This window comes from Delphinapterus leucas, chromosome 5, assembly GCF_059928025.1.
Source record: "Delphinapterus leucas isolate spDelLeu-1000000601 "Yukka" chromosome 5, BTC_Dleu_Yukka2, whole genome shotgun sequence".
NCBI lineage: Eukaryota > Metazoa > Chordata > Mammalia > Artiodactyla > Monodontidae > Delphinapterus > Delphinapterus leucas.
In genome coordinates, this window is record NC_143133.1 from 90,957,530 (window position 1) to 90,975,367 (window position 17,838).

The 17,838-nt window shown below is 45.7% G+C and overlaps 2 protein-coding genes across 2 annotated transcripts in view; both read left to right on the forward strand.

Moving 5' to 3' along the window:
- FAM47E (family with sequence similarity 47 member E) overlaps positions 1-1,604 on the forward strand; it is a 33,043-nt gene extending 31,439 nt beyond the window's left edge. Inside the window, 1 exon segment of the mRNA XM_089911267.1 lies at positions 1,179-1,604. Coding sequence (XP_089767393.1) covers positions 1,179-1,244 — 66 coding nt within the window. The 3' untranslated portion in view covers positions 1,245-1,604.
- Positions 1,605-12,108: 10,504 nt separating this feature from the next.
- On the forward strand, positions 12,109-17,084 carry STBD1 (starch binding domain 1). Its single transcript, XM_022599495.3, has 2 exons — positions 12,109-12,735; positions 15,155-17,084. Exons 1-2 carry the CDS (start codon positions 12,528-12,530, stop codon positions 16,015-16,017), a joined length of 1,071 nt encoding a protein of 356 aa, XP_022455203.1. The 5' UTR covers positions 12,109-12,527; the 3' UTR covers positions 16,018-17,084.
- Positions 17,085-17,838: the final 754 nt, after the last annotated feature.

Sequence of the window (17,838 nt, forward strand, 5' to 3'; positions counted from 1 at the left end):
CTTATATATAAGGTATAGTTAATATACTTACACACATATTTGTACTTATGTATTTAGTAACTGCCTCACCTGCATATATGGCCTACATAAGTATATTTTATATATTTATATGTATAATGTATAAAATATGCTTATATATTTTATATAACATAATTGTATGTATGATTATGTATTTATATAATACACACAAAATTATACTTAAGCATAAATATAATTATGTGATATATATGTGTATATACACACACACACATATACACACACACACACACACACAGACATATATATTCTTCTTGCCAAGGAGATATATGTATATACATATATATCCCTATTTGCTCTTGACATTATAGTGACTCATAGTTTTTTCTTTGGTGGCAAAAGAGGATATTTTATTTATTTTGATTTGTCCCCTGTTGGTTTAATCCATTCTGTTGCTGAACATTTAGTTCAATTTTGGGCAAAAGGAAGCATGCCTGACTCACTAGTTACTCTTTTAGCTGCATCAACTAAAGAGAGGTGATGCCCCTGGCTATGGCTGAGTCCCCTGAGAACACCTGTCACTCAAAACCCTGGAATATTTTCTCCCTTTATTCTTACATCCTATATCCTCTATTTTATCAGTAGGATTTCAACTAAAAGGGGGGGGGAATCTATGATGGTAAATTATCTATCTATCTATATATAAAATCATTACTTATTTAAATTTATATGTGAACATTCATTCTCTTTTTACTCCCTTAAATGTCTATGTACACCTTGTATACATACATGTTTATGTATGTTACATGAGCACACATACTTAACATACACATTCCAGTATCTGCTGCTGGATTAACTGCTCTGTGCATTACCTACAGCTTCATTCCCTCGGCTACACAGAAGCCCCAGGCCTTTAATAGCAGAGATGAGCAGCACAAGGCTGTGCCGAGCTGGCCCGGGCTGGACTTGGCCACAGAAAAAGTGTGAATTATATCTAGCTATTTCTGATGGTGTGCCACTACCTTCCAAAGTCCACCATCTCACATGGTCTATCATCGACATCAGATTTTGGGTCCTATCAGGATATACATCAGAGTGTGAGACTGTGAATTCGGGTATGGTAGTGGCTGTGACTAGACTGTACAATTTTCGTTTGCCAATTTAAAGGAGTTTCTCTCATCTTTTTTGTTTTTTTTTTTTAGTTCCTTGAGAAGATGTGTATGAGGAAGGAATGTCAATGTGAATGTAACAAGACTTCTGTAAAATAACTCAAGCATGGAAGAATCCTGGGAAGATGACTAGACAGATTTCATTTACTATATACTTGGCTATTTCTCTCTCTCTTTAAACATTAAACAAAATTTATAATGAATGTCCCACCATAGTTGTACAATTTTGACTTGGCAACATCCGTAAAATTTATAACTAATACTTACAAACATTTCAGAATAGTCTTCTGCCTCAGTTAATCAATATTTTATATATTTATCAACCATGAGATCAATTTCATATTTGGTATTCTAACATGTTGGTAGCATTGTCAATATTACATAGTTATATCAACTAGTTGTAAAAATAAATAAAACCATAAAAAAGCAGAATTGCTCTATTTCATTTTCCCAGAGTATTATTTTCCCTGGTTTTGAGTGAATAGCTCCTTTACTCTTTCTTTACAATATAATTTTCTTTCATTTTGAATTAAGCTCACTGAGGGTTTTTTGGCATGTTAATCTTGATAATACATGTGTACCTGTAATATAATGTCATGGGTCATAAAGTTTAATGGAAACTCAAGATGACATATTTTTACATTAAATTTTTAAAAATTATTTTATTTAACATGTTAATGCTCATGTTAGGAAAATTAGAAAATATAGACTAACAAAAAGAACGTAGAAAATACAAATACTTCCTATAGAGTCAGCAGTAACCACTCTTTACTCATTGGAATGCATCCTTCCAGATCTTTCCCTCTGAAATACACTCGGGATAATTTAATCAAAGGAATTTATTTAAAGGATATTGGATCCCAAAGTTTTATCAGTTATAGTATTTGTCTTCAAATACAGAATCTCTGGGTGATGGATGACCTTTCATCCTCTGGGTCTGTCACGATCCCATTTCAATACTCTGTAGGCTGTAAGTGAGTCTTTACTATACGCTCTATGCATCTGGACACATTAGGGTGATGGAGTACATGACAGAAGCAATGAACGCATAGTGTCAGCCCATTGCTGTGAAAGGAGTTTCAGTGTTGAGTGGGATACCGTGGTGGTGAATGAGCATGCAGGAAGTGTAGAAACGTTGGTGTGGGCAGAAATTTGTTAAGCAGGAAAGCAAATCCGATTGCAGAATAGGTTGCTATTCTAGTCAGGCCACTTTCCTCTGACTCCCTTGCTGTTTCAACTTGTCATACATGCCCGCATGGTAGCCCATGGGAGCCCCAAAGCCTGAGAGCCCAGAGGAGGCATCCAGTTCTACCAGGCAAGCTGGGGCAGGATTCTGACATTCAAGTGCTGAGCCAAGATGGTGTTGGCGGTGGTCTGGAGGGAATTCATTTCTTTCCCTGGACACATTGTTCCTGGCTTTGTTACATTCAAGCCTAATTCACATTAGGGACTCAAGTTTGGTTTTAATTACTGGACAATTATTCCGCAGAAGGAGGAGCCAGGTTAGCCTTCGTGAGGGGAAATCCAAGTTGCTGAACCCACGTGGAGCCTGCATTTCTGCCTCCATGCCCACTTTGCCCATGAGATCCATTCTGAGCGATCCCCTGTATACCTCTTCTCCCAAATCTCTTTGTCACTATCCCTGCATTCTTGATCCTTCCAAGTCTCTGGCTACTAAGCTAAGCCATCAGCTGCTGACCGTCAGTTGGTGACATGCACCTCAGCCCATTTCTCCTTTCAGACAAAGTGGTCGACAGGATGAAATGCTTACATTTCTGTCTACTGGAAAATTCCCCTTCTCAGCTGCTCTTCAGGGCCACCCTTGAGTTGGGCTACAGTGTTGTGGCAGTCCACTTGTGGCTGCTGCCGTCATATAGTGGAGGTTGTTTCATCACCTGGACTTAGAGAACGTCCCCAGGTCAAATGTGTAGGCTGAGGAAGATGACAGTGTGGTAGGAGCAGGCACACCATGCAATTTGTTCTGTCTTCAATTCCCGGTCAAGCCCAGCCCTAAATAGAAAACTTTCACTTGATTACGACAAGCAAAATAATTTGGTAATTACGTGTGTGGACTTTGGAGCAGGAGGGCCTGGTTTCAAACCAAGCTCTCCTACTTATTTGCTATATGACTATGCGGCAAGTTGCTTATCCTCTCTCTGCTTCAGTTTTCTCATCTCAAGTAAGGATAGTAGCAATAATAACAGTACTATCTCCCAGAATTGTGGTGGGGATTAAAGGGAATGTTACCAGTAAAGTGCTTAGAACATAGCCTGGCACTGTGCACACACACTAAATGTTAGCTGACTTTATGGCTTAGTGGATCAGATGACCTTGGTTGACGATGGGCACCAGTCGCTTGGTTACCTAAGGTCTCAGGATCAGGCTGCTGTATTAACTGGTGCCAAGCAACAAACGGAGACTGGTTTCTCTAAAGGAGAACAGTTACATGCCACAGAGCTCCTGGTTCAGCTGCAAAGCCCTGGGGGCCTGTGCTCTGATTCGCCTTCCTGGACATGCCAAAGCTCCATTCAGCAGCGCTCTGTGCCACAGGTGCTTTGAGCACGCTGGATACATTGGATCAGAGGGCAGAGATTTCTGGACCAGCTGAAAGCCTTCTCTTGCTTCAGGCTGCCCTCAAAGCCGGCAACCTCTCAGATTACTAAAGCAATGAGCTGAAACAGCACATCTAAATCTGGCCTCCAAAATCCAAAGAGAAGTGCAAGTAGCACGTCGTTACATATTATTTCCAACACCCAGACATAATAGATGTAAATAACCTCAAGAGCATAGATGCTAACAAAAAGGTGTTAAAAACCAGGAAGAGATGAGGTTTTGAGTTTTGTTACCTTTGGTTTTAATATAATTCAATTTAATTGTAAGTCTATTTAAGTTTTAGTAATGACTGTGTCTACCAACCAACTTGCTAAATTCCTGCAAATTTAACAGTTGGCTTTTGTGAGCCAGGATAGACTGCCTCTAGCACATGGGTAGCATTCAAGGCAGTGAGGGATGTTAGGGGTGAAGAATAAAGAGAGTTGGCTACCCCGGCCTCCTGCCAGCCTATTTCCACAAAGGTCATTACAGAGTCCTCACGCAAAGTGGGAAAATCCTCACCACAGAGGGAGTGGGGAGAACTTCTCTGACAAGGAAGGCTGCAGCGGTTTGGGTCTGCCAGGGAGCAAATGGCAAAAGGGCATTAGATGCTTGAGAGGTTTATTGGGGTGGGAGCGGCAGAACATAGGGAGAGCCTTTAGATTCTGATGCGTGTGTGATCCCTGCGGAAGGACAGAGGGAGGAAAAGAAGATATGGTCTTGAACTGCAGCACAGTTCAAATGAAGGTTTGGCCAGGCCAATAGGGAGACCTTTCAAGGTTGCCAAGAGGAGGAGTCGCACATTTTGCTAATATGGGCCTGCCTTGGCACTTCTGCATGCTCTGTCATTGGCTGGGAGCAGCCCAGGGGAGTATGGCCTCAGTGAGAGGGTGAAAGATCCAGAGGGGTAGAAGCTGGGTCCATCAGTCATTTGTGCTCCTTGCAACAGGAGATCTGAGCAGCATATTTTCATAGGGTTTGGAGTTTAGGGAACTTGAAGCCATCTGAACATTCCCATATGTTCACAGTTCAGCATTCAGGGTCTCGCTCTTTCCCAATCTATACTCTGTCTTCACCTACGAGATCTTACAAAGCTGTGAATTCAAATGATATTTTAATTCAGCAAATTAAAGGATCATTTTTTTTTCTTTTTCTTTCTCAGTTCAATCGCTGCAAGACATGAGATTACTTTAGACAATCCCAAGGACTTCCTAATTTGGGAGGTTTGTGTTTGTTTAAAAAAAGGTCCACAAATTATTTGATGCACCTGTCTTCAAAATGCAGGGTCTAACCCCTTTTCCCCTGAATGTGGGCTGTACCTAGACCTGATTTTAAGGAACAGAATGTGGAAGAAGTGATGAGGTGTCATTCTGAAACTAAAGCATGAAAGACATTGTGGCTTCCTCGTTCTCACTTGAATCCCTTGGGAGAGACTAGCTGCTGTGTTGTGAGGACACCCAAGCTGTCTATGGAAAGGCTCACATGGCAAGGAACTGAAGCCTTCTGCAAATAGCCATGTGAAAAGCCGTCTTGGAAGTGGATCCTTCAGCCCCCATTAAGCCTTCCGATGAGATTACGACCACTGCTGACATCCTGACTGCAACCATATGAGAGATCCTGAGCCAGAACCACTCAGAGAAGATACTTCTGAATTCCTAACCCATAAAAATGACTCTAATGTTTGTTGTTTTAAACCATTAAATTTACTGATTATTTGTTATGCAGCAATAGATAACTAATAGATTTTTGTGCCTGGAAGTGGGATGCTATAACAAGAATGTGAAATGTGAAAGGGAACAGGATTGAGAAGTGGGTTGAAACTGGAAGAACTTCGAAGAAACTGTTGGCAGAAGTCTCATAGACTGTGAAGAGGCTGTGGGTGAAGGCTGGCAGGAAAATGAGGTAAATGCAGTTGGAAATTGGGAGAAGTGGTCTCCTTGTTATGTAATAGCAGGAAGTTTATCCATACTGTCACCTGAAGTAACATGGAAAGTAGAAAAACTACCGAATGAACTGGTGATGTGACTAAGGGGATTTTTATACAGAGTGTTGAAGGTACCGCCTGGTTTCTTGCTGCTTATAGTAAAATGCAAGAGGAGATCGATAAGCCAAAGGGACAGTTTAACCCAAAGCAACCAGGACTTGATGGTTTTGTAAACTCCTAGCCTCTCAGATGACAAATGATGTTTAAATTAAGAAATGATTTGTAGCAAAGATCAAATCCAAAAGAACACATCAAAGGACATGCCAGGAAAACATGGTCTAAAGATGAATCCAAGGATGTAATTGTTAAATCCCTTGTTAAGACCTCAGAAAGTTCAAAGGTGATGCTTCAGAGTACATTCAGGCGGACAAAAATTCTACTGAAATTTTTAAAAGTGTGCCTCACAGTTTTAGTCAAACAATAGAGCGTCTAAGGAAGTGGAGGACGTTGTTCTTCAGCATACTCTCAAGGTAGAGAAGGGCTTATCTTCAAGATATTTGTGGGGAATTCCCTGGCGGTCCAGTAGTTAGGACTCTGTGCTTCCACTGCCCGGGGCCCAGGTTCAATCCCTGGCTGGGGAGCCAAGATCCCGTAAGCTGCGGCCCCAAATAAAAGAGATTTGTGGTTTTGGCTCTTGAATAATGATGTGGACCGTCTAAGATTCACAGGAGACCTGCAAAGTTTTTTGAAGAACTATAGTACAATAAACACTGCCAGCTTGGACTAAAATGGGGGTTGTCTAGAAAGGGGCTAAGTCTATTTTGCATATGAGAGCAAACTGTTACTGAAGTGAATGTAGGTCAGAATTCTTTCTCAACCTCCCCCTCCAAAGTCATGCCTGCACCACTCCTGCACCAACAGGCCAGCAGAGCTGCTGCAGATTATTCCCAGTTCTGGCACCTCACTGATAGCCATTATATCGCCCATCATTCATCATGTTATCTTCTTTGATTACTCATTAATGGTGTGTTTCCCTCACTAGAGTATAAGCTCATGAGGGCAGGGAATGTATAGGTTTTTCCTAGTGTCCTGCAGAGTGCCTAGAGTCCTACATAGTTGGGGCTCAAACTATGCATTTATTGAATGAATGGATGAATATCAGGAATGGTGAAGCACCAAAGCATAAGAGGCAAATTTCCCGAAAAAATTTTTTTAAAGAATTGACAGTTATCTTCTTGGGAGAGAGTGAGGTAGACTAGAAAAGGACATACCTAAGCAAAACTATGATGAGGGCAAAGTCTGAGGTGACCATTATCCCCTGTTTCTTGTCTTCTTCCTCTTTTCAGTATTATTCTTTAACTGCTTCCCAATCCCACCCACCTACCCAACCATGGCACTGTAAGTATTGGTAACTGTTAAAATGTGTCAAAAAGAAAGTTGATGTGTCGCCAATACCTTAGAGTGGATTTGCTTGATATTTTAAAATCTAGAGGGAGAACGAACCAAAGGAATGAATTTCTAAAGGAAGAATTTCCTACAGTGGGCTCCTGCCTCAGAGGGGTGGTGAGGGAAGCAGGGCTTCTCCAGTCCTCCACACCAGAATGTACAGTGCCACCTGCTCTGCTCGCATAGAAAGTAGGTTCTATGATTTTGCTCATGCTGCAGGAAAAAAATGGGCTAAGTCATAAAAAAATACAACAGACCAAAATCATTTCTTAAATGGTCAAGGTCACCAATAAAAAAAAAATTAAAACAAGGTATCAATTTTTGTCTATCAAACTGGCAAAGACTTTTTTTAAGACAAAACTAATGTTGGCAAAAATGTTAAGAAAAAGGTGCATATATTCAACTTGTGAAAGTGGGAAAAGATACAGACTTTTTGAAGGGCAATTTGGCTATCCAAAGCCTTAAAAAAAAAACCACAACAGAATAAGCAACTTTGTGTGTGTGTGTGTGTGTGTGTACATATGTACAGATGTATATAGCCTTTGACACAACAATTCAATTTCTGGGAATTTTGAGTGAGTAGAGGCCAGGGATGCTGCTAAACATCCCATAATGCACAGGCAGCTCCTCACAACAAAGAATAATCCTGTCTAAAATATCAATAGTGCTGAGGTTGAAAAAGTCGGCCCTATAGCATGTGATCCAAGAGAAGGCAAGGAGGAAGCACAATGCCTTTTATAACCTAGTCTTGGAAATCACACATCACCACTTCTGCCATATTCTATTCATTAGAAGTAAGTGGCTAAGTACAGCGCACCTTCAAGAAGAGGAGAACTGAACTCCTCCAAATTTCCTTCGAAGGGAAGAATATCAAATAATTTGTGGCCATAGTATAAGACCAGTGCAGCCTGTCTTTTAGCCACAAATTATTTATGTTGCTCTCATATGCAAAATACACTTATCCCCTTTCTAGACAACCCCCATTTTAGTCCAAGCTGGCAGTGTTTATTGCACTATAGTTCTTCAAAAAACCTTGCAGGTTTCCTGGAATCTTAAGACGGTTCACATCATTATTCAAGAGCCAAACCCACAAATCTCTCTCTCTCTTTTTTTTTTTCTGGCCTCACTGTGCAACTTGCGAGATATTAGTTTCTTACCTTTTAGTCGCCAATATGTATTTAATATTTAATTACATTGCTGTGTGTAGATCAAGTTCATTGTCGTTACCGCTTCATAGCATTTCATCGGCATCCACCATAGTTTACTTATTATTTGCCCATAATGGGCAGCCAGGTGGCCTTGAACTTACGGTTATCCCAAATAACACTATGTGCCCCCTTACAGTCTTGTGCAATCTCTTGGCCATACGTGTTCAGGAGGGGGATTGCTGGGTCATGGTGTATACGCATACTTAATTTCACAAAATTCTTCCAGATTGTTCTGCAGATTGTTTGTACCGGTTTACTCTCCCATCAGCAGCATTGCATCTCTCTAATATTTGCCTTTCTGGTGGATGTAAAATGGTGTAACATCCTTGTTTTAATTTGCATTTATCTAACTACCAGTGAATTTGAGCATTTTTGCATCTTTTGCTAGTCATTCATTTATTCAACCAAAAATTACCCTGAGTGCCTATTATGTTCCAGGCACTGGGGAGAAGCATCCCTTGTTCATTTTATACTGGATCTCGTGTCAGGTTTTTGTGGGGTTTTTTGAATCAGTTTGTATGAGTTCATCCTATATCTACATATTAGTGCCTTGTCAGTTTTAACAACACGAAAATCTGCTCCCCATCTGGATCTACCTGCTAACTTTGTCTATAGCAGCCTCACTGACAAGATAGCCTTATTTTAATGAAGTCAAGAAATTTTTTTGCCTCTTACATTATGCAATATCACAATGAGAGTCTCTTGGATTTTGTTCTATTAGTAGTAGTTTGACCATTTACATTAAGGACTTCATTCTGTCCGCAGTCCACCGTTTTACGTGGTACAAAGTAGTAATCTAACTTTATTCTTCTCTACATAGTGAACTTGTTCTCCTGACACAGATTTTCCTTTGCTCTAAAGGTTTCATCATTCAGCGTAAGAGATCTCAGCCTGGAGTCTATTCTGGAACTAAGATGAGTCAGAGGTTTGCAAACAGTTGCACTTAGAAAATGTCCCTATGAAATATGAAACTGGGCAGCTCCAATGTGACTGCTTTGCAGAAGGTTTGACTTGTGGTTAACATTATGTGGAGTAGCAGAAGCCAGAGGCTTGACAGAAACAGACAGGTGCTGGTGGTGAGTACATCTCCCTAATGAGGTGAGGGCTTGCAGAGAGAGGAATTACAAACCGAGAGCAAGGCTGAAATTCACCATAAATGTTGGAATACTACCAGAGGGATACGCTGGTATCACACATCCAGATTTGCACACTCACTTCTAAAATGTATGCTTTGAAATTTGGACATGGTTTAAAAGCATTAGGATTCAATGTAGCTAGAGTTTCAAGCAGGAGTCCTGGGAGGTCAGAACACTGGGTTCAAATCCCAGCTTGGTCACTCACCAGCTGTATGACCTTGGGCAGATTACTCCTCTCAGGGATTTAACATGAGATAATCCTCATAAAGCACTTAGCTTAGGGCCAGTATATATTAGGTATTCAATGAACAAAGACAATAAAAAGGCCTATTACATAACAAACTTTCTATTCTGGGGAATACAAAGAATAAACAAACTCTGGCCCTCAAGGGATTTATGATCTAATATGGGGATGAGATAAACGACAAAAATAATTATACCATAAGAGAAAACCTTGTATTTTTCTCTAACAGAGTTACAGTATGTAATCAGAGTTCAAAGAAAAGAATGGCATATCAATTTGAGGGCTGGGGGCTAAGAGTGGGATTGGGGGCTAGGGGAAAGTTCACGGAAGGAAGTGGGTTTTGGGAAACGTCTAAACCAATGAGAGAAGGCTCCCGCAGGAGAGTCCCCGTTTGGCTGGAGTTCAGGTGAACGATAAGAGAAAGGCCTGGAGAGGTTGTTGGGGTGTGTCAGGGAGACCTTGAAGGCTAAAATGGGGTTGAATTTAGTCTGGTAGACAGAGGAGATGCCCTACCCCAGGCTGTGCTTTAGGAGGATTAAATCAGGAGTGGTTGCAGACTGGATCACAGCCCGAGGGGAGGGAGTTGCGGGAGGATGGTAAGGTCTGGACAGGTGAGGGGGGCTGTGAACGGAGGCGCGGTCACTGGGAAAGGCAGGAAGGGAGCGATGCAACCGGCCTGTGATGGAAGGACCCACAGGACTTCCCAAGGCAACTTCTTCCCCTAGCGGCCATTTCCTTCCTACCTGCTCTGCTTTCCTTAAAAGCTTACCTGGGCTTCCCTGGTGACGCAGTGGTTGAGAGTTCGCCTGCCAATGAAGGGGACACGGGTTCGTGCCCTGGTCCGGGAAGATCCCACATGCCGCGGAGCGTCTGGGCCCGTGAGCCATGGCCGCTGAGCATGCGCGTCCGGAGCCTGTGCTCCGCAACGGGAGAGACCGCAACAGTGAAAGGCCCGCGTACCGCAAAGAAAAAAACAAAAAAACTCACCTGGATTTCCTTTCTCTCACTCAGCTGATAGCTAACCTCACTCACGGGCCCCTGTGTATCTCAAAATGTTTCTTTTGTGCCTTCTTTTCTTTTCCACGCCTGTTTCCTCCCCTCCATTCCTCCGACTCCGCCCCTTCTAATGGTGTTCTTGACTTCCTCCTTCCCGCGGAATCCCCTTCCAGGATTTCGCGTCCTCCTCACATCTTCCTCCAGGTCTCGGCTGGCTCTCTCCTGCCGACGAACTGAACAAACGTGCCCACGTGTCTCTCCGTCTGAAAGAGCTTCCCTTAGGCCTTGTTCTCTTCTCAAGCGACACTTCGATTCCTCTCCTCCCCTTGGCCTCCAAGTTTCTCTGAAGAGGGCTCCCTCCACGTCAGCCTTCTTCACAGCCTTCACCACGTTCACCGCTCAGCCTTCCGAAGCGAGCTCCCATCCCACAAACACTGCAGAGTCACCAAGGACTCCCACTGCTTTCTGTACCTGACTTTGCAAACAAGGCTCGAGCCCGGGGCACGTTGGAACGATTTGTTTTACCAGAGGAACCATTTTAGTAATCATTCCAGCTGTGGTCTTAGCAGTTGGATGTGGGAGCGTGTAGGTCAAGGGAAAGGCTCACCCTGCAGATACAAACATGGGAACCGTTAGCTTGAAGTTGGTGTGTAAAGCCATCAGATCAGCAGAGGAGTGAATTTAGAAAGAAATGTGTATAATTCTTAGTTCCCAGATTGTAGTTGTTGTTTTGTGAGGATCAAATTAAATGCATACATTAAACACCTGGCACACCGACAGCACTTAACAAAGACGGTTGCAATTTTTTTTTTTTGCGGTACGCGGACCTCTCACTGTTGTGGCCTCTCCAGTTGCGGAGCACAGGCTCCGGACGCGCAGGCTCAGCGGCCATGGCTCATGGGCTCAGCCGCTCCGCGGCATGTGGGATCTTCCCGGACTGGGGCACGAACCCGCGTCCCCTGCATCGGCAGGCAGAATCTCAACCACTGCGCCACCAGGGAAGCCCGCAATTTTTTTTATTAATAACCCATCCGGAGGAGCTTGCGTCTGCACAACATGCAGTCCAGTAAGGAGGGCGCGCACTTTGCGACAACCACGCACCCTCAGCAATGACTGGAGGCGGTTAAGGTGATTGGCATTTACAGATGGATGGATCTCAGTCCAATCCTTTCCTTTTACAGGCGGGGAGGCGGAGGCTTGGGGACGTTAAGCGCAGCTAACTGGCGGAGGAATGGAGCTTCCAACGCGCCGGCTGTATGGGTCTACCCACCCGGCACGGCTGCCTCTCCCGCCCCGCCTCCGCTCTCGCCGCAACCTCGCGTGTCGCAGATGCACATCGGCCTCTTCAGCGTCTAAGTGCCAGAAGCTCGGGCCGCACTGCTACTGATTGTCTGTGGGGAGGAGGCGCCGAGGTGGCCGGCGCTGTCCCAGGCAGGGCTGCACCTGAGCTGCAGCCTGAGCAGGAAAAGAAGGCGGCGGGTTTGCGCACGGGAGCCGTGCGCCCTTGGACTCTTCACGCGCGTGGGACGCACTTGGAACCCTGCGCCGGGTGCTCCCCGCCGCCGGCGACTGGCGGGGTCGAGAAGGGAAAATGTTGGAGAAGGAGGGCGCTCGCGTGTCCGCCTTGCCAGAACCAGGGGCTGCAGCCCCGGGGCGGGGAATGGGGCGGGGCTGGGAAAGTTGAGTTTTGGCCGCGGAGGGCTGGGCCCCGCGCGGGAGCGCCCGCCACCGGGGACCGTAAAAGGCTGCAGCGGGCTGGGTAGGTGTGGCTCTGCCTGCGTGACCCGAGCCCCCGTCTCGGTCGCCGTCGTCTCCCGCAGCTGCGGCCTCTTAGTCATGGGCGCCGTCTGGTCCGCCCTGCTGGTCGGAGGGGGTCTGGCCGGAGCGCTTTTCGTTTGGCTGCTGCGGGACACGGGAAAGGAGGGCGATGCGGAGCAGGGGAAGGACGCCTCTCCAGGGGAGGCTGCGGCTCCGGGAGGCGATCAGGGTGGTGGCGGCGGACTGAGCCCTGGACCTTCTAGGCGGGAGCTGGTCACCAAACCAGGTATTCTTCCTCCCTGTGTCTCGAGGGCATATCTGCCGGGGGGCTCTGAAGTTACCCGCGGGAGGGGGCAGGGGGCGGAAATCCACCTGGAGGTTTCCCGAGGACTAGCTTCTCGTAGCCCGGGCAGGACCCTCCCCGCGGCTCGCGTTTTCCCCGGCTGGTGCGCACGCGCCGGGTGGGGTTCTCGCCCTACACCGAGGCCCTGGGGATGCCCAGGCGGTTTGTCCCAGGTCCGCGCCCCGCTAAGTCGCTGCCTTCGGCGCTCGCCCCTGAGAACCTACCCCTGCTCCTCCAGCGGGGATGGGCTCCTCTGCTTGGCGGAGCTTGGTGCAGTGCGGGCGGCTGCAGCGGCGGCGCCCCTTCCGGGCCTTCGGAAAGGGGTGCTTAGAGTTCGGAGATCCCACGACCCTCTCCAATTTCTGTCCGAGCAGGGACACTGTCTCGGTCCCAATCCCATAGCCTCATGGCCTCCCATCCCTCACCCCATGGAAGCGCTGTGTTTGGGAACACCGGCGCAGCGAGCAGCCTCCCATGTCTGGACGCTTCTGTCGGGGAGGCAAAGTTCAGGTTGGACTCTGGCCCTGAAGGCTTCGGCTGAAGCCCTGAGGCTGCTCGATGGCCGCCCATTTCGGAGCTATCGGCCCTCCCCCACGCTCACCCGAACAGTGCACGGTTGTCTGAAACCCCAGGGAAGAGAGACTTAATTCTGCTCCGACGAGCACAATTGACATCTAGGTTTCCATCTCTATATTTTAGACCCTGTATACTAGGCAAAGTTAAGAGCACTGGCAGAGAACCTTACCTTCCAGCGCCCTCCCTTGGCAAGCTGCCCATGCCTGGACTCCAGCCTAGTGGTGAAAATGACATCTGTAAACTTTAGTGGAGTGGCGTTCATGTGTAGCCACTTGAAAATCTGCCCCTGTGCCTCTCCTGCAGAGAGCTCATTTATCTTCTTTTCCTGAAAGCCTAACTCATGTTTCAGGTCGAAAGATTGGGGATTCAGAGTAATATTTGTTTACGTCTCACTTCCAACACCACCATTAAAAAGAGACAAAATTAAACAAGACCACCCTCTTCCCACCACCATCCCCCCCAATCCCCATATGCTGATTGTATGGTTTTGGAGAATAAGATCTTGTAGGGCAGCGGTCCCCTACCTTTTTCGCACCAGGGACAGGCTTCGTGGAAGACAATTTTTGCACGGAAGGGGGCGGAGTGGGAGGGTGGTGCAGGCGGTGATGCGAGCGATGGGGAGCGGCAGAGGCAGCTTCGCTTGCTCCCCGCCTCTCACCTCCTGCTGTGCCGCGGGGGCCTAACAGGCAGAGGACTGACTTCTACCTACAGGTCTGGGCCGGGGGTTGGGGACCTCAGTTGTAGGGAGCTATTTGGACTATCAATGAGGTGGCCAAGAAGGAAACTGAGTCTTGAGAGAGCTTGTATTGTGTAGTCTTAAGAAAAAATATTTTTATTTATTTATTTGTAATTTATTTATTTTTTTTGGGCCGTGTTGGGTCTTCATTGCTTCGCGCGGGCTTCCTCCAGTTGCGGCGAGTGGGGGCTACTCTTCACTGCTGTGCGCGGGCTTCTCATTGCGGTGGCTTCTCTTGTTGCAGAGCACCGGCTCAGTAGTTGTGGCGCACGGGTTTAGTTGCTCCGCGGCATGTGGGATCTTCCCGGACCAGGGATCGAATCCGTGTCCCCTGCGTTGGCAGGCAGACTCTTAACCACTGTGCCACCAGGGAAGTCCCAAGAAAATATATTTTTAAAGTATGCAATGGGAGGGGATATAAGATGCCTGTGTTTTCTCGAAGAGGTTCCTAATGCACATGGGGGTGTGCAAGGCGAATCCAGCCGCCCTCCCCACCCTCACCCCCAGCTCTTGCCCAGCCATGCACCGCTGTCCTTTGTATTCTCCCACAGTGACAGCTGCTGCTGACCTGCCCGCACCTGTGAGAGCCAATCCCTGACCTGCACGCAGTTCCTGGGAGTACAAGTGTACTCATCTGGTTTGCAGGGTAACCGTGCAGCTCTTCGTCACACAGGCTGGACATTTTTCGATGATGGCCGCCAAACGACTTGACTTGGTTGCGTGCCAGTACGGCCTGCGCTGCAGCGATCCAGGACCATGTCAGGGTTACACTTCTGCCTCTACAGCTTGCCACCTCGTTTACACCCTTGTGCTGGTATACTGACACTCCCGGATGTGTCTTTTATTACTGGATATGCCTGTATATTCTTAGAGCACAGTTGGGAACACACCAGGTAATTAAGTACTTGATTTTAATAGAGGCAAATTTTGTGAACTGCAGATAGATTAGTAGCCAAGTCTTTAAAAACTGAAACTATTTTCTCAGCCTAACTGAACTTTTTTCTCACATGAACTGCACAACACTATTACACTTTTCCTTTTGTTCTTTAGAGCATCTTCAAGAAAGCAATGGATGTTTGGTTTCTACGACTAAAGGCCCTGGTGACCTGCAGGAAGCAGCATGGAGACTGCAGAGTCCTTCTGGAGAAGGCAGTAACCGTGACAATTCAAGAGCACATGTTCCCTCTGGACAACTTCCAGACACACAATCTCTAGCTACCTCTGAGACTGGTAACTCTAGAAGTTACTCTGACGTTTCAAGAAACGAAAGCCTTGGATCTCCTATAGGAGAATGGGGATTCCAAAAAGGCCAAGAGAAAACTGCTAAAGCAGCTCCATGTCTGGCAGAGAAGTTGCCTTCTAGCAACCTGCTCCTGGACAGAGCGCAAGAAGGAGTGAGCCTCGCACAGTTGGACAGTCGGGCCCGGGCTGACCACGTGGACTGGGAGATGGTGTCCCGGCACTCATCCTGGGGCGATGTTGGTTTGGGTGGCAGTCTTGAGTCTCCAGTGTTAAGCTCTAAGCAGGGAAAGGACTATGACAGAAGCACTCTCGTGGAGGCAAGAGGTCAGGAAGTGGATGTGAAACCAAAAAGGGTAGGAGCAGTGTCTTCAGAGGCTCATCAGGTTAGTGTCAGCTTCCAGGTCCATTATATCACACGCGCTGGTGTGCAATGCCTTGCAGTAACTGGAGACCATGAGAGTCTTGGGAGATGGAACACTTACATCCCACTCCAGTGTAGCAAGGACGGGCTCTGGTCTCGTTCTGTACGCCTGCCAGCAGACACAGTGGTGGAATGGAAGTTCGTGGTAGTAGAGAATGGGGAAGTTACCCGTTGGGAAGAATGCAGCAATAGATCCTTAGAGACCGGCCATGAGGATAAAGTGGTTCACAAGTGGTGGGGGATTCACTGATTCAATTTGCAAAGTAGCGAAGAGGCTATTGCAGAACATGGAAGAGGCTAAGGTTGTGGAGCACCCTGGATAATTTAAAATGAAGGAAGTGAAACTTCCAATCTAGCCATCAGAGTTGTTTCAGATTTGCTAGTGGCTTTGGTCTAATGTGTAGATGATGCTTCCAGTGAGCATGGACTTTTTTTCCTGTGGCACTGATGGATGGATTTATGCTGATCCATCCTTACTTTAGGGCTTGGTGGTCTTGAGGAGGGCTTGGCTAAACTTCAGATGTGCACTGGTCACGGAGCACAGAACCTAACCAGCTGCAGAGGGTTCAGGCTTGAGCCTTGGGTGATTCTTGAAGCAGGGGAGTAAAACACGCCTTATTCAAAAGGAGATTTTGTACTGGTACAGCTGGAGAAATGCTCTCTTTAATCATACACACTTTATATTTAAAAATCGTTAACATCGTATGGAACTGTGATTGATTAGAAAATATCTGGTCACTAGATGTGATTAGCCAGGCTATAAGGTAATGCATTAAGACTTCCCAATGTTTTTTGCTTGATTTTACTTGCCATGTATGGTTTGAGGGTAGCAAGTATGTTTTTGTCTTAATGATCAACGGCTGGTGTACAGACAAGGGGCCTAATCAGAGCCTGTTAGCAGGAGCAGCCCAAGAGGAAAGAACAGGAAGGGGGATAGGGTATAGGCTGAGCAAGGTGGTCTGAATGACATCTCTTAGAGAGCTGGGAGCTACAGGCCCCGCCGGACTGCAGGGTGGGACACGCCCGTCATTTCCTCACGGGCCTCCTGCGGGACCATCTCTCCCCACGGCCCCTCCTCTCACAGCAGCTCTGGGCTGACAGATGGACTGCCCCATAGCAATCATTTCACCCTCTTCCCTCTCCCTTCATGCTAGTAGGTAACAAAATTATAACAGGAGAGTGATACGGAAGTACATCTTTGCTCTGGGAAGAAATAAACATTTAAACTTTGCCATTATAACTGAAAAAAATAATAAAACCTGAGTTTTAACATCTTTATCAAATGTCTGAATTATTTGTATAAATCTTAGTACCATGATAGCTTAGATGTAAAATAAAATACTAATATTGTCTCCACTAATGACACAGAAAAAAAGCAAACATCAAGAGGCACAGAGTCTGTTCTTCTCCCTTTAGAGAAAAAAGTTTTAGAATATTTCTTTTAAAACTTTACCTTTGTTTGGAGGGATATATACATGCCTGTATTTGAAAATTAATTCTATATTAAAACAACTTTTAATAAGTGTAACATCTATTGGCAAAACAACGTTTAATCCTGGTTATAGATGGTCTTTGCTGAAAAGAGCCTAAACCCAACTGAAAATAGTGTTAGAAAGTGCTTTAAGAACTGTTTTGGGCTCATAGCACTTTTGTGTTAAATTCACATATATTTTCTACAGACTTCACAGTGAATTTTATATTCTACCAGTGAGGTCTTCAGAGGCATTCACCATTACCGTACAGAATGCCCAAGCATTTCTATTAGGTCAAACTAAAGGTAAAACAATTTACAGTCAAAATCTGTTTAGAGTTCTATCATTAGCCATTTTATCATTACCTGATGAAATAAAAATTTTTCAGTAAAGCCAACTGATTTAAGAGATAACATATAATACTAAACTTTATATTTTTAAAACTTGTTATTTAAAATCGGATGTGCTTAGAGGGAGAAGCATGAGGGCTGTGGTGGTAACTTATGCCCTACTTAGCGTGTCATCTGCACTGGTTACCCTGAGTGCCACCCGCTGTCACAGACCCCAGCGTGTAAGAAGGCTGCAACGACAGCAGCTTA